Source organism: Tauraco erythrolophus, chromosome 7, assembly GCF_009769465.1.
Source record: "Tauraco erythrolophus isolate bTauEry1 chromosome 7, bTauEry1.pri, whole genome shotgun sequence".
Classification (NCBI taxonomy): Eukaryota; Metazoa; Chordata; class Aves; order Musophagiformes; family Musophagidae; genus Tauraco; species Tauraco erythrolophus.
In genome coordinates, this window is record NC_141471.1 from 21,985,260 (window position 1) to 22,012,986 (window position 27,727).

A 27,727-nucleotide genomic window follows, 5' to 3' on the forward strand; every position below is an offset into this window, starting at 1 on the left:
GTAGAAGAGGCTCATTCGTTCCATTTGAGCATGGAAAAAACATTTTCAAAATGCTAGTCCTAACTGGTATATCTTGGGATCAACTTAATAATTTGAATCAAATCCTTTGTTCAGAAGACAAAAGAACCAGCAAAGAGGATAATGGATTATCCACTGTCACGTCTCATCTGGAAGTTATCTAAAGGCTGCTTTGATAAGTAGAGTGAGAATCCGTGGTGTGACTAATGTAGCATCATTGTATTGCTGTAACCTGTGAAACACAGAGATATTAGGCTCATAAGAAGTACTGTTACAGAGCATCCAAACTGGATAACAGCAGTGACAGAAACTCTGGCATCTCATCCATTATATATACATTGCATTGATACAAAAAATGATTTTTGTAGTAGGACTGAGGTATTAGAAGTCTTTACACAAAATAGCTGCTTGTAGATGAGGAGAGAGTTAAATGTTTTTAACATGGCGCAAGAGATGATTAGTTAGGCGAATATAGATATACATATATTCAGATAGAAATCTCATTACTTAGTTGTCTTGTGGTAACTATAATAGTATGTACACCTGTCAAAAAATCTAGACACCGCCCTTTAACAATGGAGATGAGCAGGACAACGTGTTGTCCTCAGCTCTGCTGATGGCTGCCTGTAAGCAAACAACTCCAATGGCCAACTATTTCCTGGATAGTTACACAGGAATCCTGGTTTGCCTTTAATGCTGCTCTCCAATCCACTTGCAATACTTTAAGTAGCTCTTAAAGACTCTGCTGTACTAAAAAAAAGCTTAATATTTCCAGTAATTTGTCAAAGTGTTTACCAAAAGCTTAACAAGGATTTTGGCACCATCCTTGTCCTCCTGGTTGAAGAAGCTGTGATGAACACTAGTAGGTATTTAACTCAGAATTGCCCCAAAGGGCAGAATAATATTTGCTAATGTGTCCTATTTGCTCTATGTACTGTGTGTTATCTTTCTACATTGTACATTGCTCCATCTGAAACATCCACCTCTCTCACAATCTTCGCATTATGGAGGAGAATGTGGGTATTCCTGAGGAAAAGGACTTGGGAGTGCTGGTGGATAAGAAGCTCAACATGAGCCGGCAATATGCGCTGACAGCCCAGAAAGCCAACCATATCCTGGACTGTATCAAAAGGAGCGTGGCCAGCAGGTCGAGGGAGGTGATTCTGCCCCTCTACTCAGCTCTCGTGAGACCCCACCTCGAATACTGTGTTCAGCTCTGGAGTCCCCAACACAAGAAGGACATGGAGCTGCTGGAGCGAGTCCAGAGGAGGGCCACGAAGATGATCCGAGGGCTGGAGCACCTCTGCTAGGAAGGCAGGCTGAGAGAGTTGGGGCTGTTCAGCCTGGAGAAGAGAAGGCTCCGGGGTGATCTTATAGCAGCTTTCCAGTACCTAAACAGGGCCTACAGGAAAGCTGGAGAGGGACTGTTTACAAGGGCGTGTAGTGATAGGACAAGGGGCAATAGATTTAAACTGAAAGAGGGCAGATTTAGGTTAGATATAAGAAAGAAATTCGTTACATTGAGGGTGGTGAGGTACTGGAACAGGTTGCCCAGAGAAGTTGTGGATGCCCCATCCCTGGAGGTGTTCAAGGCCAGGTTGGAGGAGGCTTTGGGCAACCTGGTGTAGTGGAGGATTTCCCTGCCCATGGCAGGGGGGTTGGAACTAGATGATCTTTGAGGTCCCTTCCAACCCTAACCATTCTATGATTCATGAGAAGTGTCTCCTGGATTTTGTGTTCCTGTGTGTGGTAATTTTTTTTTTTTCCCTAAAAATCAATCGTTGTTCTTAAAGACTCTGATAGAGGTTACTTAAGAACAAGAAATGTAAGTTTATGCATAAAAATCCAGGAAATAGATTGCAGTAATAAACTCCAGGAAATATTCATGGATGAGAGGGTCAACAGAAGTTAAGCAGTGACCCTGAAGTAATAGTACATTACGGTTTTCGACTCCAATATACTGAGTACAAAGAAACAAATTGATTTTTTTAAAGCTTTGAAAATTAAACCAACCACAGTAAAAGTGTTTTACTACACATCAGCAAAAAAAATGTAAACCCTTCCATAAAAGCTATTCAAGTAAAAACAAATGTCACCACAGACACAGAACGCAAGATTCCACTCTTCCTAATTCAGGTGATGCCTCCCTAGGGCCATCATTCCCTAATGGTTTCGTTGCTACAACTGATGGCAGAATTTGGCCTAGCCCTGGGGACCAGTGCAGTTTGATGGTACAGAATTTGCTTTCTTTTGGAAAAGAAAGCATTTTGAAATGGAATAGAGAAAAAAAAACCAGAATAATTTAATCTTCTTAAAAAAAATTAAAAAACTACATTTCAATCTAATCTCAGTTTTGTTTTTTTTTAGTCTCAGCATAGGGTGCCAAATGCCAACATCTATGTCCAAGGCATACCCCATAGTGTCTGCACAGCAGTCCCTCACCACCCCTACATATAGCATGCATTACCCACCTCTGAGCAACATAAAACTGAGGCTGGATTACTCCTGCATTATTAGTCCTTTAATCTCAGAGCCGTCATTTCCGCTGGTGTGGGGAAAGCCAGACTCAAGTTCAGCTTCTCTTGCAGGCTGCAACCTGTGTTAGCCTGCTAATGCTTCCTGCCATGGGCAAAGTCTCTGGGTTCCCCCCACCTCCACAGATTCTAGAGCCTCTCCAGAACCAACTAGAGCATACTCATCCATCAACTTTACACAAGCTGATTGGCAGTCTTTTATAGCAGCTGCCCATCATTAGCTGCTTGATGAGGGAGTAAGGGGGAAGAAGAGGGAGGAGAGCAGATTGGGCTGTAATTAACCCTCCCCAGGTGATTGCTGCAGAGTGAAGTGTATATTCTTCATCACGGTCTTTGGTAGTTCCAGCTGGTGTGGCTGGGGGAAGAAATTTCTAATTGTCAGATAAGAGCAGGGTGAAAGTTATACCATTTGATTATAATCTGCATAAGGCCCTACCTGTGGCTGAAATTACTAAGGTTATAGAGACAGAGATCTCAAAGTGGTTGACCTGCATTGGTACTGGTCTCAGTAGTCATTTCTTGAAATCAGATGTAACCATCTTTCTACATTTGCAGCTCACAAAGAAATGTGTTTACCTTTCAGGGAGAATGGTGTGGTAAAGATATTTGTTGAAGAAAATCTCAAGTATCAATTTTTTTTTTGACTGTTGCTCAGAAATATCAATGCTAAAAGATCTCATTCTACTTTTTGATTGATTGCCGTGGTTATGAAAACAAAGCCATTTCCCCAGATCTTGGCTCTGAATTGATCGTGTATTAAAAAAGCTGTCAGGAAAGTAATTGCATTTAAAAATGGATAAAGCATGTGCAAATTTGTATTTATCTGTGTGAGTTCTTAGGTGTGTGTATTCTAAGTTTAGAAACAGAACAATAAGATACCTGTCAATGAGACAAATCATCTTTAATCTGGGTACACGGAGATGTATTTCCATTTTAATAAGGACCCAAAATGTACCATTTGGGCAGAATTATATAACAGAAAACCTGTGCTGAACATTGTTCCTTATACAGTACCATGTAATTAGGTTCCAATCACCTCGTTTCCTTTTATTAAATAATGTAAAGCACAAGAATAAAAAAATAATAAAATTTCTCGATGCTCAGGACTGAAAGTGAATAAAGGTGTCGTTTAGATACTGTAATAAAATCTTCTATTAGAAATAGTGCTAGCACAGTATCTTGAATTGCATTTTAAAAATAAATATCCAGATGCCAAATGCAGTTTTGTCTGCTCTGAGGATAGACAGATCTTTAACCTCTACAGACACAACTATTTGCTGGATTTTGTACAATAGGTTGAATTAACCCTACATCGTAAGGCACTCTGCACATCCAGCTTCAGCTAACAGGAAAAACATAGACAAGTATACATTGTGTTGTCTGGATTCTCTGTGCAAGGATGCTGCCATTCCAGATGGCAGCATCCTTGCACAGGCTACTTGTTATTTATTCTAGCAATAAAGACACTCACGTCTCTAAGTTTCAAAGTTTTGGGGAAAAAAATATTCTTTGTCATTTATTTCTACTAAGCTAAACCTTTGTTTGGCTGTATCTGTTGATGACATTAGCTGAGGACAGCAGTTCGATAAACTATGAGAACCAAGAGGAAGTGGTCTCTTATTAGTTCGCAGTCTTCATCAGGCCCCGGGCTCAAAGGAGCCAGAGCAAAGCCCTGCAGTCACTGCTTCATCACGTAGTACATAGAGCTCCCAGTGCATGGTTGGCTCAGGAATTATTAATTCTATTTTCTGTCTGTAAAACTAAAATGCCTTAGCACAGACATAATATTGTTTTCAAACCTGAAGAAGATTTAGCTTCTTTGGTAGCTGGACATCTCTTTTCTTTGCTTGTTAAACAGTATGAGATTTGCTTTTAGCAAGAATGAGGTGGGAGAAGACCATGGATAATCTCTTGGCTGTAGCTGTTTGGGGCCTACTCTCGTCTCCCTTGCTTTGATTCCTCTCCACACTGGGCTAGGGCTGAGCAGCAGCCACATGTAAACACCCTGCTCCTTCCTCCTGTGGGAGCAGAGACTCAAGGTTTTGATGGATGCAGCTCTGGTGCTGTGTTAAGAGAAGAGATCTCTGTGTGAGAGGGCAAGGGATGTTTATGAGGAAGGATAATAAGTGGAAGGGTGTTTCTGAGGCCAGCGAGGGTGCAAGAAGAGTCCTTTAGAGAAGCTAAAGGTTAGTTTGCAGGAGGCATGCTAGGATAGAACAACTCAGGTAGTCCATGCTGACTCCCACATGCAAGGCGCAGACAGGGTGCTTGCCAAGTGGTAGGGGGCTGCTGGCTGAAGTGAGGAGGTTTAAGAGTATGAGATGTATGAAGGTGAGTGGAAAAGGAGAAAAACTACTCAGTCTCGAAACATTAAAGAACTTCTGCTTTACCTGCTCAGACCTTTAGTACCATAAGGCAGTTAAGGTGTAAATCATAGCAATGAAATTTAAGGATGTACTCCAGTAAAGCTTAAGCAAGTACTTTCAGCAGATGCTTAAAAGGTAAAGGTGTGCTTAGAATCTTCACTCAATTTTCCTCTTGAACAGAACTGGTCTGAATTGTGTCATTTACTGTAGTTACGTCTTCTGCTTCATAAATAAAACTCAACTTGTGCTTACCAACATTTTATGCATATTAAACAGAAATTGCTAGGCACTTCGAATATTAGGTGATTTAGTTAGGCTAGCCAATATTTATAGAATCATATAATGGCTAGAGTTGGAAGGGACCTCAAAGATCATTTTGTTCCAATCCCCCTGCCATGGACAGGGACATCCTCCACTACACCAGGCTTCCCAAAACCTCATCCAACCTGGCCTTGAACACTTCCAGGGATGGGGTAGCCACAACTTCTCTGGGCAACCTGTTCCAGTGCCTCACCACCCTCAGAGTGAAGAATTTCTTCCTCAGATCTAACCTAAATCTCCCCTCTTTCAGTTTAAAGCCATTGCCCCTTGTCCTATCACTACACGCCCTTGTAAAAAGCCCCTCTCCAGCTTTCTTGTAGGCACCCTTTAAGTACTGGAAGACTGATATAAGATCACACCAGAGCCTTCTCTTCTCCAGACTGAACAGTCCCACCTCCCTCAGCCTGTCTTCATAGGAGAGGTGTTCCAGCCCTCGGATCATCTTCGTGGCCCTCCTCTGGACTCGCTCCAGCAGCTCCATGTCCTTCTTGTGTTGGGGACTCCAGAGCTGAACACAGTATTCCAGGTTGGGTCTTATGAGAGCAGAGTAGAGGGTCAGAATCACCTCCCTTGACCTGCTGGTCACGCTTCTTTGGATGCAGCCCAGGATACGGTTGGCTTTCTGGGCTGTCAGCGCATATTGCTGGCTCATGTTGAGCTTCTCATCCACCAGCACGACCAAGTCCTTCTTCTGTGGGCTGCTCTCAATCCATTTTCCACTCAGCCTGTGTGTTTGAGATTGCCCTGACCCATGTGCAGGACCTTGCACTTGGCCTTGTTGAACTCCATGAAGTTCACACAGGCGCAGCTCTCCAGCCTGTCAAGGTCCCTCTGGATGGCATCCCGTCCCTCCAGCGTGTCCACAACACCACACAGCTTGGTGTCATCTGCAAACTTGCTGAGGGTGCACTCGATCCCACCGTCGATGTCATCGACAAAGATGTTAAATAACACTGGCCCCAGTACTGACCCCTAGGAACACCACTCGTCACTGGTCTCCACTTGGGCATCGAGCTGTTGACCACCACTATTTGATTGCGACCATCCAGCCAATTCCTTATCCACCGCGTGGTCCATCTGTCAAATCCATCTCTCCAATTTAGAGACAAGGATGTCATGCAGGACAGTGTCAAATGCTTTGGACAAGTCCAGGTAGATGATGTCAGTTGCTCTTCCCTTATCCACCAACACCATAACCCTGTCATAGAAGGCCACCAAATTTGTCAGGCACGATTTGCCCTTGATGAAGCCATGTTGACTGTCACCAACCACCTTATTTTCCAAGTGTATTAGCATCGTTTCCAGGAGGATCTGCTCCATGATCTTGCCAGGCACAGAGGTGAGACTGACTGGCCTATAGTTCTCTGGGTCTTCCTTTTTTTCCCTTTTTAAAAATGGGGGTTATGTTTCCCCTTTTCCAGTTGGTGGGAACTTTACCAGACTGCCACAGCTTCTCAGATGTGATGGATAGTGGCTTAGCAACTTCACCTGCCAGTTCTCTCAGGACCCACGGATGGATCTCATCAGGTCCCATGGACTTGTGCACCTTCAGGTTCCTTAGATGGTCTCAAACCTGATCTTCTTTTACAGTGGGCAGTTCTTCATTCTCCTGTTCCCTGCCTTTGCCTTTTATGACTCGGGCAACGCGGCTGGAGCTCTTGCAAGTGAAGACTGAGGCAAAGAAATCATTGAGTACTTCAGCTTTCTTCATATCCCGGGTAGCCAGGTCTCCTGTGTCCTTCTGGAGAGGGCCTACGTTTTCCCTAGATCTCTTTTTATCACTGACATACGTATAGAAGTTTTTCTTGTTGCCCTTGATGTCCCTGGCACAATTTAACTCTATCAGGGCTTTAGCTTTCCTAACCTGATCTCTGGCTACTCAGACAATTTCTCTGTTTTCCTCCCAGGCTGCTGTCCTTGCCCCCACCATCTGTAGGCTTCCTTTTTGTGTTTGGCTAGGAGCTCCTTGCTCATCCATGCAGGCTTCCTGGCATTTTGTCCAACTTCCTCTTTGTTGGAATGCACTGCTCCTGAGCTTAGAGGGGGTGATTCTTGTATACTAACCAGCTTTCTTGGACCCCTATTCCCTCCAGGGCTTTCTCCCGTGATGCTCTACCCAGCAGATCCCTGGAGAGGCCAAAGTCTGCTCTCCTGAAGTCCAGGGTAGTGAGCTTGCCGTGCTCCCTCCTTGCCACCCTAAGGATCTTGAACTCCACCATTTCAAGGTCACTGCAGCCAGGACTGTCCTTGAGCTTCATATTCCCCACAAGCCCCTCCTTGTTGGTGAGAACAAGGTCCAGCAAAGCACCTCTCTTTGTTGGTACCTCTATCACTTGGAGAAGGAAGTTATCATCAATGCATTCCAGGAACCTCCTGGATTGCCTGTGCCCTGCTGTGTTGTCCTTCTAACAGATGACAGGGTGGTTGAAGTTCCCCCTGAGGACCAGGGCTCACGAACATGAGGCTGCTCCTATCTGTCTATAGAGGGCCTCATCCACTTGGTCTTCCTGGTCAGGCGGCCTGTAGCAGACTCCCACTATGGTGCCACCTGTCCCTGCCCTCCCTTTAATCCTGACCCATATGCTCTCAGTTGGCTCCTCATCCATCCCCTGGTGGAACTCCTTGTTCTCCAGCTGGTCCCTGACATAGAGGGCGACACCTCCTCCTCATCTCCCCTGTTTGTCCTTCCTAAAGAGCCTGTATCCTTCCATTCCAACACTCCAGTCATAGGAGCCATCCCACCACACCTCTGTGATGCCAATAAGATTATAACCCTGCAGGCAGGCATGCACACACCTCTAACTCCTCTTGTTTATTCCCCATACTATGTATGCTTGCATAGAGACATTTAAGTTGAGCCCTAGATGAAGCTGACTGGCTGGAGCGGCTGAAATTCTTTCTGCTGCTCTTCAGGTGCTCTCTGCTTGTCTTGATCAAGACTGATATTATCCCCCTCCCCCTTTAAACCTAGGTTAAAGCCCTGTCAACAAGCCCCGCCAGCTGTTGTGCTAAGACCCTCATTCCCCTTTGGGAAAGGTAAATTGATTTTGATGAGACTACTCTGGAATTACTGACGTATTTAAAATGAAGCACAAGCTATATACTTTGTTGGAATGTGATTGAGGGAAGGCTTGATAAGGTAATTCATTGATGTCTTCATGTTAGCTTTAGAACTAGTAAACGTATTCTTTTTTGATCAATCACAAATATGTAGTGCAGAAGAACACTACAAACTGGGTCATTGAATGTGTAATTACATGTTGCACATAAATTCAAGATCTATTTCTATCTTTTTTTAAGTGTTTCAAAGCAAGAATGTGCAGCATTACTTTCCATTGAAAAATGATATAGAAAATGTTATGTTGCAACAAAAAGATTAACAGAAAATAACTTTAAATTAGTCAAACTGAGTATTTCTTTTTATTAGGCTACTCCTTAAAATTATGTTTAACATACCCCCCTAAATATAATGGAAAATACATACTTTGTAAAATGTTTATGTATAGTAAGTAAAATGTATAAGCAAGAACAGAAGATCGTCATATATTTTGCATGTATGAAAATCAAAATGAGCTCCTTCACAGTTTAGATTCTGAGGCCATTGTTGAAGGAAAGAATTTCACAGGGAGCTGCTAAATATATACCGACGGAATATACCCTATAAAGCGTCACTGACTAAATTTTGCTACTGAACAAGGTGTCTTTACAAGTAATGGGGTATTTTTCCTCCTTTTAAAATTTAATTGTAATTGTTAAGGTAGAAGTTCCCAATGTGCAATACACTGTCCTTCAAAATAGCTCAGATGAAATATTTTGGGCATTTCCTTTGGGCAGTTTGCCATTGTTCTATCGGATTGGAAGTTACAGCAATTTGACTGGTATGTCTATTAATCTGTTTTCTCCCTTCACTATTAAAAGCAAGTATTGTTGTGTCTGTACTGCAGCTGAAGTGGTTTTGCAATTGAAAACTTGCACGTTTGCTTTCTGCTTACACGATGATCTATTTTGATATGGAATTCTGTTGACTGCTGCATAAAGTAGAAAGTGCCATCACCCAAAAAAGTACAGCTTTACTAGAATAGCAATACTTCTTTGCTAAATAGAAAAGGCTGCCTGTGTGATTTACATTGCTGGCAGTGTATTAAATGTGTCATGTGGGTGTCAGAGAAGGACAAAATATCTTCTTCTGATATACAGGCTCTTCTTGTAAGACTATTCTTGGGTCCTACTTAACATAATTACTATTTTAACATAATATAAATGAAAAAGTGTGATGTACATTTATGGTGCACTGCAGCTCTGTAATTAATAATTTCATAATATAAAATAGACATATTGATTTGCTCTCATTATTCACATATTGTTAGGTTCAGAATGTGTCATGAAACTTGAAGCGAAGTAGAGAGCCAAAAACATAGACAGTTGTCTGAAGGTGGCTGGCATATGTATATGTATATATATATGGGATTAATATGCGTCAGAATGTAATGCAAGCTTAACTTGATTTAAAATAACACATCATGTGCAACATGGTACTATTTTACCAGTACCATGGTAAAACAAATCAAAGCTATCTGTGTGACCTATTCAGTGAGAGATTTTATACTTTCTTTTGTAAGACTCTATGTAAATAATCGTATTTGCAAATTATCTTTTCAGTTTGGGATAAAAAGTTGTACACCAGTCTGAGATCTGTGTATGATATGCACCAGACACCACTTATGTTTGAGTTTCATTTCCAGAGAGCTTTGAAGGAATGTATGAGGTGATGAGTGAGTTTAATTGCTGTTTATAGGAGTATGACAAGCAAAATATAAGAAGTGAGCTCACATATCCCTACTTCTAGGCAACGTTTTATGCAACAATTTTCTACCAGAGTTTTTTTTTTCAATTCCCACCACTATTGCAAAACTAAATTTTTGGTCTGAATTGTACTGGGTTATTCTTTTCCTTTTCCAGTTAAATGTCTTCAGGATTTTCTTAGGATAGTTTGCAGTGGACTTTAAAGAAGGAGAATGTTTGTTTATTTGATTTTTATCTGTAAGTAGGAAATGGGCCACAAACAGGATACAAATGTGAAAACAAAAAACTTGATCCCGAGATACCCTAGTATGTGGAATATTTACTGAGATTAGTTCTCTCCCTCACCTCTCAGCATTCTAGCCCATACATATTCCAAAATAGTTTCATCAAAGTTGAACTGTATAGGATTTCCTATGTATCTACTGTTTGGTAGAAAAGTTAAAGTGAAATACAAAGTCATACAAACAGGAAAATAACATACAGTAAATCCAAATTTATCAATGCTGCCTTTCAGAATTGTCACCTGTGAGAAACTGATCTTCAAGACAAAGTTCACAAAGCTAGTAAAATAGACGGATTTTAGAGTGGTTTATAAAGTAGTAGTTGAAATGAGGCAAGGTTGGATGAGGCTTTGAGCAACCTGGTGTAGTGGAATGTGTCTCTGCCTATGGCAGAGGGGTTGGAACTAGATGATCTTTGAGGTCCCTTCCAACCCAAACCATTCTATGATTCTACAATTCTAAATGTTGCTAAAATGCAGCAACAACACTCCTTTAAAAATTGATTGGATAACGTATACAAAGGAAGTTATTATGAGTTATCAGAACTGCTCAACCTGAGCATCCTTTAGCCACTGAATTTTCTCATGGGTGTCCAGAAAAAACACCTGCAGACTAAGACAGCTAAACAGAAACTGCAGAGTAATTTACTCCTTTTTATCTTCTGGATATTCTAGATTAGTATAGCAGTATATATCTAGGAGTATATTCCTAGGTGTATATTCCTTTATCCTTTTGATTTGCTTTATGTCAGCATCAATGATGCATATAAACTCAGGGCGGCACATAGCCGTGAGAGTCCTACTTACCTCCTTGAGTTCATTTATTACATGATTATTCATGTTGTTATAATGAACACAGCCCCCTTTTTACAAAAAGAAGCAAATAATTATTAATTCCCTGACAGCACTTTACATGAATCATGTTGAATGCTTTGACTCCTAAGGTAGTTGTAATACACAGTTTCATTGGAGACCAGCTGTACTGTAGTGCTTATTAATGTCCACTTCTTGCTAACATGTCCATATGAATACTAAACAGTTTAATAATGTCAATGCTGTTGATATAGCGTGTTTCTAACATAACTATACCTTACTGCTCAGTCAATTGTTTTTTAAGCCTTAGATACCAAAACTGTGGTAATATTGACTAAAGCTTTACAAATTCACATACCATATATATTGTAAAATATTTTCACAGAATTATACTCTTTTATGACTTGCATTAAGTGGTTGAAAAAAGTGAGTGATTTGAAGAAGTAGAACTCAAAATTAAAGACTAAAATGAAGAACAAAATGAAAACAGCTTTCTTTTGAGAAAAAAAAAAAGGATTACTTATAATTACCTTTAAATTATTTAGGCTTAGCATCCCAAACTTTCAAAATATGCAGAAAATATTAAAGCACTAGATTATCACTTTTTTTGTTGTTGTTCTCCATAGCTGTATGCTAATCATTGTGCTGAGTGCAAACTGACTTTTTCCTCCTGTTATGATCAATCAAAGTCTTTGTTCTGGGAATGATCACATAATTACATAGAAGATTAAAGAATTTCCATGAATAATTTGAGCTCATTTCTCCCTTTTGAACCCATTTAACCCAGTTGAGCATGCCTGCTGACTTGCCTGAGCCTCACGTTTTCATTGGAAAAATGAAATCAGCCCACCCTCTCCTCTGGCTGATAACTTTTTTTGACTTTATCCTGTTGCCTAAACATTTCCCTGAACTTGACTAGCTCTTCCTCAAAGCATAACGGATTGACACTTTTCATAAATGGAAGGACAAATGAACTGCTTTTATAAAGAAATGGTGAAAAGGAGAGGTATACATTTTAAAAGTCATTGAACTATCAGAATGGAAAAGTCTTTCTAGTAGTTGGAAGCAATGTTGGGAGATATACTTTAGCTTGTGATCCATGGAGGGCCAGAGGACTGCACGAAATTTATTGTCACGTCACAAGCTGCTCTAGTTTAGCTACTACACCCCATTCTCACCACTTGAACACTCAGGTCAAGATTTATGTTCTTGGATCCTCTTCTAGGCTGAACACTATGTTGCTTTTTGGCCATATTAAGATGAGGGGGAAAAAAACGTGGTTTTATAATAGGACAGTAAATATCTTTTAAATTCTTCATGTGATTAAGGTTATGTTTTGATCTATTCCCTTCTCCCCCACCTTTAAAATTCACCTTCAGTATCCTGTTAAAAGTAAAATGCAAACCCACTAAGACTAATATGCTCTACAGTTTACCATGTCTTAGTTGTCACATATTAAATATCCTGTAGAAAAGCACATTTATTTCTTTGAGCATGGAATATGTCCCTAAGAATGATTATAGCTGCAGATGGTGAAATAAATGCAAATACGGATATTAACTTGCTTGGCATTTTTGAAGATCTGTGGTTGGCTGCTGCAGGAACATGCACATTCCAGCCAACCTTCTGGTCAGCTGCATACCTGTTTTCAAATAAGAAAGGACTATAGTATAAGAGCTATAGGCAAAGAAGTGGTAACAATGTAGGGACAACTTGGAATGATGTTACTACACATGTTCTTGGTACTGTCTTTCCTTCCTTTGCTGTATTTTTTACTTCTTCATCCCCGCACAGTGGAGAGAAATTTCGTATTCACAAGTTTCAGTAACTGACTGGTATCTCAGAAAATAAATGACTGTTTTTAAGTACTTAGTAGAGAAGAATCCTGTTGCATGTCAGGTGCCTGACTTCTCACATGCTCTAATCTACATGGAGCAATACGGCCCTCAATAGATTTTTCTACTTAGACGTTTATGAACTTCCATTTTTGTTAATGGAATATGAATTCTCCCCACCTACTTCTTCCTCTCTTCCTACACGCAAACTGAAAATGAAAGACAGAAGATGTCACGTTTTGACAGATGCATCACTGCGTTTTATGTGTACATATTAAGCTCTTTTTGTCTGATTTGTACAAATACAGAGAGGTCTGGAAAATATCTGTGTATAAGAGAGTATTTGTATGTACACTTATAAGGATGATTATTCAGTGAGAATTGCCATATTACAGACATATATTAATGAAATTTGGAGTTAATTAAGACAGTATGAATGGGATTAATATTCTTAAATCTAGACATCTCCATTGCAGACATCAACGCAATGTCCAGACTGTCTTTACAGTAACAGAAAGAATTAGGAGCTGCTAGAATTCCATTTACTGCACTCTAGAGTAGGCATCTACCTGAAGACAAGATTAATGGAACACTTGCCAACTTGATGGCTACTAAGAGTGGGCATTTTTTAGGTGGCTCTGATGTTCACATGTGGCAGCAAGTCCAATTAAGATGTGGCAGATCAGATCAAAGCTCTAACTAATCCAAGAGCCTATCTCCAGCTGTGTCAGATACAGAAACAGGTCATGAAAAAGGTCAAAAGCTGTTCCTGAGGTCTCAGCCACAGCTGAGCAAATAACGAAGGAACTGTAAGGAGGAACTGAGGATACCCTTGGCTTCAGAATATCTCAGCAGCATATGCCTGCATGACACAAGCTGGAGACAGAACTGAATGAGGATAAAGTTGTCGAGGAGGAACTGGGTGCCACCCAGATCACAGAATCATAGAACTACAAGAACATTTAGCTTGGAAAGGACTTCTGAATGTCATCTAACTCATCCTTCAGCTCAAAGCCAGAATGACTTCAAAATTAGATTGCGTAATTGATCAATTCTATTGTCTTCATACTGATTAGGAATGGTGGTGAAACAGGGCAAGGATGAGAGAAAGTGGCCATCAGCAAGCACCTGGACTGCATTCATGGAGATCTAAATTGTAATGGCCAGCACATGCATGAATATATGGAGAAACGAGGCAGCAGTACAAAACACTGGTACAGCTGCAACAGTGCAACCAACAAGTCCACAGGGAAGCTCTGAACAAGGCCTGAGCCCCTCAGTATTGTCAAGGAGGAGGATACACAGTCACATGTTTTTTAGACAGAAGATAAGATCTTTTTCCTCTTCCTCACCTCTTCCAAAATCTCACAGTAGTGGCCAATGGCAGGTGATGAGGCAAGTATTGGAACCTTTCTAAGATAAGGATCTGGCTATCTGTATATGAAACATTTACAGAGATATTGATACGTACCATAACTATGTTTTGTTTTGAAATGCAGATTAGCCAAAAGCAATAGACTTGCTTGCTTGTATTCTTTATGATTGTGAGATTTTTGGAGCTGACTGAGAAGAACATATTGACCACACTGCAGGTGGTATTAGGTTTCCTTAAAAGTTCTATCTTGTAATTTATTCCTGCTGTTACCTTGGATCATTAATGTACAAACATGTTTAAACTAGACTAAATAAAGTATTCATCATCTGTATAGAGTATCTAGCTTCTAATTTATTCCCGGAAAATAGGCCACTTTGAAACAATTAAGTTTTGCCACTTAGAATGTAAACATGAGCTTAAAGAGGGTATTTAGTCAAGGGCTATTATTATTTGCGAGAAGTAAGAAGCCTACGCAGAAAGATTTAACAATATTTTTTTCCTGTCATATTCTTTAGATTTTGAGATTGAAATTGTGGCAAGGATGACCGAAAATATGAATTATACTGCTTTGATTCAAAGTACTGAAAAAATTCAGAAAATTAAATACAAAGTATCACATTTCGGTGTGGGGCTATTGTTAGTCAGCTGCTAGGCAAAAGACAATAACCATACAGTGAATATATGTAACTCTTTTAACCTTGGTGAAAATAAGAATAGTAAAAAATGATTGAAGTTCAGGAAGACAAAGTCTGAATTCTAACATTTTTTTTTAAAAGCATTCTATCAATTATAAAAATGGAAAATGTTTTTTAGTGAAAGGCCTACCTTGCTTCAGAGACAATCCAGTCCTCTTAGGAGACAGCTACTGATGCGAAATATGATATTTTTGAGTTCTTTTACAGTAATTCTTTATAATCACATGCTTCTGTTTAGGACATTAAAATATGAGTACCATTAGTAGTAAAAATAAATATATTTTGTTTCATAAGGGAGAATGTGATAAAATTCAACCATTATTAATTTTATCTTTTTAATTATTGTAATTTTTTAGATATACATAGTGTGACACAATGATTGGAGGTTTAAGGACTATAGCATAACCAGCATTTTAGTGTTTAATGAAATTCTGAAAGCAATGCTAGTCTATTGCAGAATAAATGAGAATTTGACTACATGGGCTTGACCTTGTCGGAATGTTCAATGTCTGTTTAAAATGCAGAGATCAATCATCTCACACAGATTTATCAAAATACCAGAGTTCAGGAGCTGGAGGCACTTGGCTCTTTGCTGGATCGAGTTTATTCTCTGTCTCAACAAGTACAAGTATAATAAGCATATTCTATATTTCTGTCTTACTAATCTTGTTTCAGAAAGAAAACAGCATGTGTGATCCTTTTCTCACAGTTCCTTAGTTAAAACCTCCAAGAATAACGTTTGGTAACTTCCAACTAGACATGGCATTATGGCAGATGTCCATATGAAAGACGTGAAGCTCTGAGCAGCTTCGTTAGAGCAGCAGTGGGGCAGGAGACAGCAGTACAAACTCAGGGCACAGAGGAGGAGAAGTTGCAATGTGAGTTTGTTACCTGTGCTGCCAACTGGCCAACCAGCCAAAGGTACGGCAGCTGATCAGCACATGTGTAGCCAGACAGTGATTAGTGTTTTTTTTTTCAATTTGTAGTTAGGACACATCAGGGAAACAAGTTCAAGAGACAAAGTTTTTGGATGGGCTGTGGAGCTTGGGGAAGAACTGAGGATACTACAGAGGAGAGGGGAAAAGAGAAATAGAGAAATAGGTTTTATGATGCAGCATAGAGGCCTTTATGACTATGTTGTCAGAAAGATAGAGAGAATGATGGACAAATATCCATGGAAATCATGCCTTGTTTCTTCTGGTATCCATGAAAAAACATGCTGGTCATATAAGAAAACCTAGGTCAAAAAGCAGTTCTGTGGCCCCAGGTATAGAGCTATGGACTGCTGTTATGCTATTAAGAAAATGTAAAAGAATAATCAAATCAAATAAAACCAAACCCGAAATTAGTGGTCCCATGCATGATAAAATGAAGCCAGACTTCAATGTGTTTTTCTGTCTGGGGTTTCAAAAGTCTAGTAAATGTCAAGCATTACAGCTTTCCCTTAATGAAGAAAGTATTAACAGAGATACTGTCTACTGTCCAGATGTCTGTTTTTACGAAATTTGAAGGAGTTTAGTATCTTTGAAACTTGACAATGGGTTTAAAATTAAGTAGGCTGTAGAAATACAGTAAGAGCGGGAAACACAAGCACAGCAGAAACACTTAAGCCTTCAGGCTAAAAATGATCACCATATAATTCAAGTGGGCATTATAGAAGATGACATATTGCCAAGTTATTTAAAGTGTAAACACTATGCAGGCTATGCCTGGTATCACAGAGGACGACAATCAAAATCAGGAGGTAATCCAGAATTCCATCTCAATATCTTTCTCATGTAGGCATGGGATGATGTAAGTTTCAGCTGTGTGTGGGGCCAACCTATTTGGCAGAAATATCGTTTCCTGAACATGCTAGTTTCCACCCTCTGTCAACCACTAAGCTAAATATATCAGAAACACTGTGGTAAGCACTGTAGAGCTGACCAGAAGAGAATTTGGTCAGATATTGCTATCAAGGTTAATAATAAACATATTTTTAAAAATTAAGTGTACATACCAGTATGTCACATTGATGAATCACATGCTGAGCTGATATGCAAATCCATGATTCATGACCATCTTTGATTTAATTTGATATGTTTCTAATTATACAAAGACTTTTCTTTTTCTTCTGCCCTTTGGAACACTAAAATAGCCATTTATAGTCCTTTTCTAATGCAAAATTACAGAAATACTTAAGTCATAATTTCTCAAATAACAGACATAAAATTATGATTCCCAAACCTCAGGAATCTGAATTAGATTAAACATTTATTAATGTACTGGATTTTCAGCTGTACAAACGTAAAATTAATTCATAGTTTTAGTTACCAATCTCTTTCTGCACCAACAGAAATGATGGAAGGCACTATATATATCTATAGATGTTTTACTTATATATGGATTCAATTTTTAATAAAAAGTTACCTTATGAACATGATTATTTTAATAAAAGAGTTATTCTGTGAAGAGTTATTCATATTGCAATACTACAGTATCGTGACATACTTTCAGATTTCAGAACAAATCTTCAGGCAAAGAGTTACAGGCAATATTGATCTTGTTTTGTGTTTTTTTTCAAGGAACTGAATAATTTCTCCATGTCTTCTGACGCTTCATCATAGAGAGGGTTTGGAAAAGAAGTAGCATTCACATGTTCGCTAAATGGATACTAAAAGAAAAGACAGAGAATGAAATTTAAAAAGTAATTCAATTCATTTGTTAGAATGGACGTATGAATGGTTGTAAATTCATTACAGAAGTAACATATGATGTTAAATTCAAAGAAAACTGTAAAATATCTAAACATTTTAGACCAGATTTTCAGCTGATAAAAATTAGCATAGCTCTACCAAAACAATTATCTGCCACATACCCCTGATCAAGACATTTAACCTTCTTCTGCATCCATTCCCACCTTTCTTTTACTTGTGTCCAGAGCTCTTGCTCTAACACATATAAAGTATTATTTTGAGAGAATCTGTGTACAGCAGTGTAATTCCAGTAGATCACTAATTTTGGTACATGATATTGTAATTTAAATGACCAGTTCTAATTTTCTTGAATGAGGAATGCATGAGAAAAGAGGTAATACAAACTCTTCAGGTAAGGACTTTTGTGGTTCTAAACATTTTCTTCAGCATCTGCCTTGTTGGAAAGTGTTGAACTACTATATGGTATAACAAGTAGCTACAGTAAGAAACACTAATGAAATTGCTATTATGAGGTCCTTGTCAGCCAATCCAACCCTGGTGATCTTTCTCAGATTCCCAGAGTTGCTAACATTATGAGTAGCAATATCATCGACTATAAGTGACTTTTTTCCCTTTCCTCTGCAAATGAATTCTATTTAATAGCCCAACACACATCCTACTTTAGAAATGAAATGTGTTATTACATACCTCATGCCATGGAGAAACACTGATTTGAACAGTGGGTGAGGTGGCATACCCAGGAGACTATAAAAAGAAAAAAAATGCTTCAGAATATTTTTAGTGAGCTGCAAATAATATTCTGAAAGTATCTCTCCATGTGGCTGTCTGAGTAACACACTCCATGGATCAAAAACTAGGAGGCAATATTGTAGGCAAGTGTGTGGCAACACGAGGCCTGCGTGATTTCATTATTCAGAAAGGTCCAGAGAGAACTGTTGTTTCTTTATTAAACTCTATTGTTTCTTTATTAAACTTATAGATGCCTGCAAGTGAGTAACATGTGGGTATTCTGTGGGAGATAAGAGCCATTTCTTGTGTTTTACCATATCTTTCGATTAGTGATACACCGTTCAGATTCAAGGCTCATCAGACTCAGAGAAAACTCATAAATCTTGTTTTCCCTTGTAAAGGAAGAATTAGGGAAAACATGTATTTTCTCTATCTTAAAGAAAATAGAGGGAAGTCTGGTACAGCACTGGACTTCAATCACGGTGCCTGGGGCTCTCTTCTATGAAAATGTCTCTCCTGACACTGTGCTTATGTTTTCCTACTTGCTATTAAATGAAGCCTGGCAGGAATCTATTTTAACTAAAATAAAAATGTCCTGATAAATTGGATGTGATTGTGATGGGAATGTTTCCAACTTGGAGCTCTCACAACCCCCAACCTGTAAGTGAACTAATTTGATCTAACATCTCTAAAATCAGGTGTAAGGAACCTTTTATAGAAAGTAAATGGCATGTCATAGTTAATCCTATTCAAAGCTGTAGTGGAATCTTATATCACTGACTGTGGAAAGGACAAGCAAGTTGTATTTTCTATTTCAAACCAAGCCTAAGTCTTTCAATGCTAATAAGGATAGTATCCAAATGAGAGCAGGAAAGATGTTTTGAACATCTTTCTTTCTTTGTTTTCTCCTTTTACCTCCAGAGTGTTTTGTCTGTATTATTTTCAATGATAAATCAAATAGTAGAGATAGTTGCATTTTAAGTTAATAATATTTGTCTTCAGAAATATAAATCATAAATTTTAGCTACCACTGTAATTTTATAATTAAATCTTGCCTTGAAATCATTTGTTGCAATATGTTTAGTTTTAGATATATATTTTATTCATAAGCAGCTTTGTTACTCTAGCAGTCTCTTAATTATGATCAACAAATGGTATTAGGGAAATGTGTGACCAAGCGTTTTTTTTAGTGTCAGGGTGAATTTTACAGTGATGGGAATAGTAATACACATTTAAGGTATTGGGAAGTGTTATAATCTATTTTATTAAAGTTAAGTGAGTGTCCAAAGGCAACTCGGGTGCTGAATCATGCATTTTGTGATTTTGTTATTGGTGGTGTTTTTTTGTTGTTGGGTGTTTGCTTTGTTGTTTTTTTTTTTTTTCCAGAAGCAAAAGGAGAAAAATCCCAGTGAGCTTTTTCTTCTATATGTCGGGCTAAATATTTAATCAAAAGCCTTTTGTCTTAGATTCAGCAGCCCACAGTCATTATTAGTTATAAACATCAAGATGTTCTCAAAATGGATTTGATTTCAAATCTGCCTATGTTTTGAAAATGCACTGGAATTGATCTGTTACAGCAATTTTTAATTCTTACTTCTTTTATTAAATAGCGTTCAGTGAGGGATTACAGTTTGTTTTAATGGAAAACTTGAGGGCTACAGCCTCGTATTTTTCTGAATGTATAGAAGCAGTTATTGCTGCTTACCTTCACTTTCCCAGGTGAACTAAGGTTTTCATACAATGGGTTGGCAAATGAAACAGCAGTTTCCTCCAGTTTCCTTGAAAAGTCAAGCAAACAACGACAAAAACACCCACAATATCAACCAGGTTGTCAAAGAACCAAAGAGTTTCAGGTTGAAAAGACTTGAGTAAAAAAATGTAGATAGCTAAAAATATTTCCAACTGAGGTTTACTGCAATGAATGAAACTAAACCAATGTTCCGTGCAAGTCATGTGTAGGTTAAAATAATAATTTTTCATTTTTTGCTCCTAAAAATATATATGCTTTTGGATATGCATAGAGCTATTCGGTATTCATAAAATGCAGGTACAGTGCATGAAATAAAACACGATATTAGCTAAAGAGTTGCATTGTTATAATGTGTTTGTGTCTAATGAGATTATGTTCTTTCTGTATTTTGTTACTATCACACTGGCAATTCAGTAATTAACATGATCTTAGGCTCTAAGTTCAAGAACATGTTAGTTATTTAATCATTATAAGAATTCTTTTCTGTAATGAATTAAAAAAGAACTTGCATTTTAGGTCAAAATCATTAGAATTAGTTTTAAAGCTATAGAAGCTCCCCATACCTTTTGCTACAAAGCCAGAAATATTTAAAGAATCACTGAAGTTATTGGAATGCAAAGGTTTCGTGAATGAACACAGTGCCTTAAGCAATTTATAAAGGATGAATAGGACAAATTTCACTACTTATGGATCTCATCCATTACCTCAGCTAGAAGTTTAAAGATATACTTTCCTGACAGAGGCCTTCACATATTTCTCTTTTTTTTGGAAGTACTTATGACCTGTGCAGTTAATCCCGTTAATTCTGCAAAAGCAAAAGATATTTGTTCTGCCTACATCTAAATTTTTTTTCCATGTACGTGACTGGTTGCTAATATTCCACAATGCTTGAAATCATCAAAACTGTTCCAACGCTATATAAAAAGTAACAACTGCATTAGTTAAAATTACTGAAGAATGAAGCAGAAACACACTTTCTTTTTTCTTTTAATCTTTACTTCTGAAGAGATGCATTTACTTGTGGTTTTTTTTTTTTCCACTAATGCTTTTATGAATAAGAGCATATACATGCCTTTATGTACATATAAAGCTGTGTTTGTACAGTATTCTAAAATAAAAAGTTCCCTAAAGCTAATACTCAAACTCAGTGATTGAGAGATGGATTTCTTTGTATTAAAAAGTGTTTCTATTCCAAAGCTTCTCCTACAGGTGGTTTAAGCAGTGTCTCCCCAGGAACTGATAGACAGGCTCTGTGTTACTCTGGGGGACTGAAAGGACAAGAGGAGTCATGAAGACACGGTTGGGAAGGGAAGCTGTTTTTCCTCAGTGAGAGCCACAGAGGAGACACACTATATGACTTCTTTTGCAGAGAACTAAAACCAGAATGGATGCTTAGGAGGAAGGCACAGGTAGGCTACAGAAATGTATCACCCTGTGAGTTAAATCAGTGTAAGAACCTAAGTTTGTGTTTTAGACTAAACCAGACATGTCTCCTTAAAATCTTTCACAACAAGACTGCCAGAAAGTAATTCTTACTAATGCCAGAATCATAATTTGATTTGGTTACCTGACACAGCAATGCGGACAGATGAATATTTGAACCCGTTGATTCGTTCATTTGATCTTAACCTTAACTGCAATAAGTTATGATATTCTGATGCTTTTAGTTAGTTTAGTGAAGCTGTAGTATGCCTTACTTATATGCATCCTAAGTGTGTAATTGCATACTAATCCTCCTGACTAAAGTCCGCAAACTGTACAGAGCATTGATTTTTTACTCTAAAACACACCATGTCTCACAAAACCTGAGGCCAGAAGCAAACTCAGATAAGAAGTCTTCAAGGAACTTTACTCTGCTCCTAAACTAGTGCCCAAAGGGCCAGATTTGCATATCTTAATTTTGGTGTCTCATTTAGACATCACAAACCAACTGTATGGCCTAATACCATGATATGAAATTAAGGACATCAATTCTGCTTACAGTCAGTGGAGACGCTTCCAAAGGGCAATGTAAGTCACACAATTCAGAGGGAACCACCTTTAAAATGCCAATAGGAAATGATAAGGATAGGGATAGGTCTGATTCTCTTCTATCTCCCTCTCTCCCGTTGAACAGAAGCAATTTGTGCAAGACATATATACTGCTTATTTGGGCAAGAACACACTGAGTACTGAAGTCTGTCCTGAGGACAGGAAGGACGCTGATCACAGATTTCCAGTTTCCTCTGCAAGGAGAATAACTAACCAGCAGGATACTGTGCCAGACTTTGGGCACCAAAAAGAGTGCTGGCTGAGCTCCTCAACAGCATGTCTGTGGTTGCTGTGTTTAGTGCTGAAATTGGTCTTGTCTATGTGTGTGAGGTTTTCTCGAGCATGAAAACTGAGTAAAATTTATGATTAAATTTACTTCAAACTTAATTTACTGATTAAATTTATGCCCCCTGGATTTAGATGAAGTGGAGAACAGGCTTTCTTAAGTTGTCTCCTGTACTTAGGAATCTTTTTGTCAAAGTAGGACTTTGGAAGTCACGTTGAGTATAGTATCTTACATGTAACCTATACGTTACACATATATACACATGGATATATACACACGTACCCTGATTATAGTAATGGATTTATACAAACGTATGTATGGTTACACCCTGTTTGTGAATGTAGCTAACAATTCTTCTAAGTGGATATCACTAATTATCCTTAAAAATTTCTGAAATATTTTCAGAAGACTTAAAAGACCTCAAAGAACATACAGGTGAAAATTTAATCACAAGTTTACACAAGTGCTATAATCCATCGGGTGGATGAGGTGGTAACTGCCTGAAGAAGTCTGTGCTTGGGAACTGAGATGACATATTCACTTTAATTTACATGTTGTGCATACTTCCCTGGAAGTAAACCCAACACATTAATCTTCAGTTAATTAGAAATAAGAAGATTTCCTTATTAGAACAAATCAGTGGTATGCCCACTCCAGTATTCTGTCACCAATATAGATACTGCTGAGGAAAGCATAAAAGTGAAGTATCAGTCAGTGGGGTGAGTGTTGCCATCTGGTCACCAGTTTACACTCTAGTTTTGAACTGTTTGATCGGGCAGTTTAACTAAATGTATTGCAGTGGCTTGAGTTAAGCTCATTTTTGCATTACTTGTTGTTGACATAAGTGAAACATTGCCCTGACAGAAAATGATAGCTTATCACTACAGTAAAGAGCAATATGCCCATCACAAAGTCTCATGATGGCAAAAAAGTTATGTATGTGTTACCACTGTGCAGCAAGGGCAAGGGTAACTCATCACTCACAAAAACTATGGTACAGAATATTTAATCAATGTGAAATACTTATAAATCTCATTTATGAAGAAAATTCATAAATGTAAAGTTAAAAAGACTATATCGAGTCAGGAATAGGGTTAAAAATGCCAAGCATAGTATGGTTTAGCAAAAAAAAAAAAAAAAAAGACTCAAACATGTGGGTAAGGCAGCTCAGAAAGAACTGGGTTTTCTAACATAACCAGAAAAACCACAAAAGGAAAGTAGAGGATTAATCATCTTGAGATGAGGTCACACGGGTCATAGCTTTGCTAAGCTCATCTGCATTCGTTAGTAGCAAAACCTACTGCTTTGTCACAGGTTTCTCCACTACAACTTCACCAAAATGGGAGAAAGTTGTATACTCTGCAAAATACCTGCCAGTGTATAAAGCGACTGGTAATGAACATCATACTTTTTAATGGAAAATTGAAGTATCTAAATTTCTTTCATTTCAATGCAATAGCTCAGAATTCTGTACTTTTCAATGTACCTTTCAGTGAAAAATCAAATATTTCTTTTAGATAATACAAAACTCTGTAGGAAAGACAGTGCTAGAAGAATAGTTATCATCAGATCCATAATGACCACAGCAACATCCTAGTGGGCCAAAGAGTCGATTACAATTAAGCTACTAATTAAAATAATCTCTTAAAATAATTCTTTATAGATTTTCTAGAGCTTCTCTTCTAAACAGTAACTGTAACTCAAGATTTCAATTTCCAAAGCATTTATAAAAACTTTTGAACAAAATTTAGGTTTGCAGAAGTAGGCTATATTTTGCACATCCCACAGAAGATACGGGAGGTGTGATGCAGGGAGGGCAGACTTTACAGAAGCTGCATTTAGAATCATCTACTTGTCACTTGGATGCTTGATTAGGCTGTTAATATGCTGTCTGGGCTTCCTAGGTCTGCACTTTGTACCTTTTGAGTCACTTTAGGAAACTTAATTATTATTTAAAAAAAAAAATCTGTCATTTGCGTCTTTCATCTTGGCGATCTGGAAGGCTATAGACTGAGAGATCTGCTCTGTTCTTTCAGCGTGTCACCTCTTGTTTCTTTGCAACCTTTTCTATGTGTGGTGGTTGTGAGATGTACGTTTCAGAAAAACTGAAGACTTCTGACTATAGCACTGGATTTCATCCGTCAGAGAAAAAAATATTCTACAGAAGAGGGAATAGAGCTGGATGGTAGCAATAGACTAATAAAACAGCTCCCAAATAACAGTTATGGCTGCTGCTTCCTAGTTTTGTTCTTCTTTTTCTCATAAAACCGTACCTTTTTCTCTCATCCTACAAGAACAGTATCTGCCTCCATTCCAGTTCACAAACTGAAAACAGTTCAATAAATGTCATTCTATTGTCATTCTGTTTATCGTTTTGGGATATAGGAACAGAGGCTTAGCCAGAAATGACCTCAGGCAGTCCTTCAGATCTGCTTGGAGAGCCTCCCCTGGAATACACTGCCTGTTCCGCCACACCAGACCTCCAGAAGGGTATGGTTTAATTGGAGAAAGGCCTGGCAACGGCAACTGGAAATCATCATAATTGTAAGAAAACCTTAACCATGAGGACAGGCTGAAAGCACTGAGCTTGTTTAGTCTAAAGAAAGCAGTCTGTAAGGAGGCACAACAACTACCTTCGAGTACCCAAAAAGCTTTTTGCAAGGAGGAAGGGTGTGATCTCTTCTTGTCCGTGGTGGATAGAAATGAACTTAAATTGTAAACAGACACATCAACAGTTAGAAAAAACTTTCTAACAGTAACTTTCCTTCTACCTAGGGTACCAAGATTGCCTGAGAATGCCATCAAATTCATGTTGCTAGAGGTCTTTAAGTGCAAACCCAGAACTGAGTCTGTCCTGTGGCAGGATGAAAAATGGCTTCTGTGGGTCCTGTTTTCCCATGATTTTCTATCATTTTAAAATATTTTCTCAGAGCTTCTCGGTTTTCCACTCTACTGCCTACGTGGCAAGACATATTATTGATACGCTTTGGAAAATTTAACGCTCTGTGTTCATGACAACTGACAGGACTGATAACAGCTGTGGTACATTAGCATTGCAGCTGATGGCACAGATCAAGAATAGGAAAGAAACAAACTGAAAGGATCCAGGGACATTGATTGCTTTGGAGGCAATAGCAAAGAAACATAGCTCAGCTGGGAAAAAAGTGTTTGATTCTTACTTTTTAAAGTAAAATGAAGCATGAGAAGGCAGCTGCAATAAAATGGAAGCTAAAATGAAGCTTTGCTTCTATCTGGTCAATAAGGTCAGATGCCACTGAAGGGGTGAAGCCACTGGTAGCCTCTCCTGGATTCAAAAATGTCATCTCTGGAGCATGAACAGGAATGTGAGAAATTTATAAACTGCTGCTGATTTGGGGTTTCTATGCAAAAGTTTCGCATATCGCTGGCTGGGAGCTGGAAAGTAGCTTGCATATCTGAATGCCATCATGGTAATGAAGTAAACTGCTGCCAAGCCATGTGGTGGGCTGCTTTTGGCCATTAGGAAATAACTTATATCATGACTTCCAGTAACTCCTTCTCAGGCACTGAAGAGTTTAAAGCCTGCAGACCAGAGCTGAAATTCTTCCTAAGGAAGTAGAAGAAGGAGAGAACAAAGGGGAAGCAGGGCATTCATTCTGGTTTGAAAGGAGAGGTTAAGGTGCTATCAATCTTTCCACTGATGAGGGACAAATGTAACTTAAATTCTCACTGCTGTTATTGACAACTTCTTAGTCAGAAATAGTCTAAGGGGTCACCAGCCTACATCTACATAACCCTACTGCCTGATTTTCTGGCAAAAAACTACTGCTGTTGAACTCTGAAAATTCTCCTCCAGCTCTTGTGCAGATTCCTGTGCTATTTCCATGGAGTCACAGATGGACCTGCACTCCATTTTAAAATGTCCTGGGAGCTAGCACCTACAACTGTTAATGTGCCTCTGGACGACCATCTGCCAATGCCTGCATGTCTATTTCTATACCAGTAAGGAAAAAGGAGATACTAATAGAAATTATTAAAAAATAGCTAGCAAAAGAATTGATCAAAAAGCAGTAAATATGGGCTTAAGTGTGTGAAAGCTTCCCTGTGAAAGAATGGCCAAGCAGGCACTCCTAGAGTACCTCTACTGCCTAATGACTTTAAGAAAACCACATGACCCAGGAAGGCTAAAAACAGACACAAGCCTTTGAAGTGAAAATGAATAGTAGGAAAGTATCATTCATGTGCACAGTTAAATTCCTCAAGTTCATCAAATCCCCTTAAAAAAAAATCGTGAGTAAAGTCTCATGCCTCTGTGTGGTGCTGTCACATTGTACATTTTACAGACTTATGCAAACGCAAGTCATTTCTTATTCTAAAGCCTTATCTTAAAGATCCAAATTTCAGTATGATTACATTGGCTGCATTTTGACTAGTCACTTCTGATTACTGATTAAGCGGTTAAGGAATAACCTGCCTTAATTTACTACTATGTTTCCAGCTGTGACTTTTGTATACCAAATCATACTAGGCACTGAGTAGTTGAAGAGGGAGAGACAAACCGCCTGGATGAGCTTATCTTCTCAAATTAAAAGTTTCAGATGTCATTGTTTTCACAATTTAACAATTTCAATTAAACTGGCATTTATTAGTCAGATTATGTCTGGATAAGATGACTATGAAGTGCATTTTAATATACATGTTAAGTCAACTGTGATTAACAACAATGACAATATTTTTTTTTATTCTGTACCGTGGGCAAATGATTTGACAATCTTAGTCAGTTCCTAATAGACAAAACTTGGAACCACAAAAATTTTCATCATCATCATAACTTACGGATATGTGGGTAGAAGAGAAGTGGACGGCAGCGCAGTAACCCTTAAAGAACATTTATGAAAGAAAAATGTAGAAGGGAGTGCTTAGAGCATGGGAAAAGTAGCTTAAGAAAAATTAAACATCATCAAAAATATATTGAGAAAAAATATCAGACTTTTTTTTTGCAAAAATATTAATTGAAATTACAAGAAAAAAAACCACAATCAAGTGACTCTTACAGTACAACTAATGTTGCACTTCTGAGGTGCCTTTCCATATGGGCACCTTAGCAGGTCTGAATGAATTAAAACTCAAAGCCCCTCTAAAGTAAGATAAGGAAATGCTGTTATTCCCACTTTACAGAAGAGGAAGCAGACATAAAGAAAGTAAGTGAAGCTATG

At 38.4% G+C, this 27,727-nt stretch overlaps 1 protein-coding gene across 1 annotated transcript in view; it reads right to left on the reverse strand.

Annotated features, from left to right (window-relative positions):
• Nucleotides 1–17,564: 17,564 nt before the first annotated feature.
• MALRD1 (MAM and LDL receptor class A domain containing 1) overlaps nt 17,565–27,727 on the reverse strand; it is a 272,026-nt gene continuing 261,863 nt past the window's right edge. The window contains 3 exon segments of the mRNA XM_086614885.1: nt 17,565–17,693; nt 18,424–18,480; nt 20,171–20,243. Coding sequence (XP_086471011.1) covers nt 17,565–17,693; nt 18,424–18,480; nt 20,171–20,243 — 259 coding nt within the window.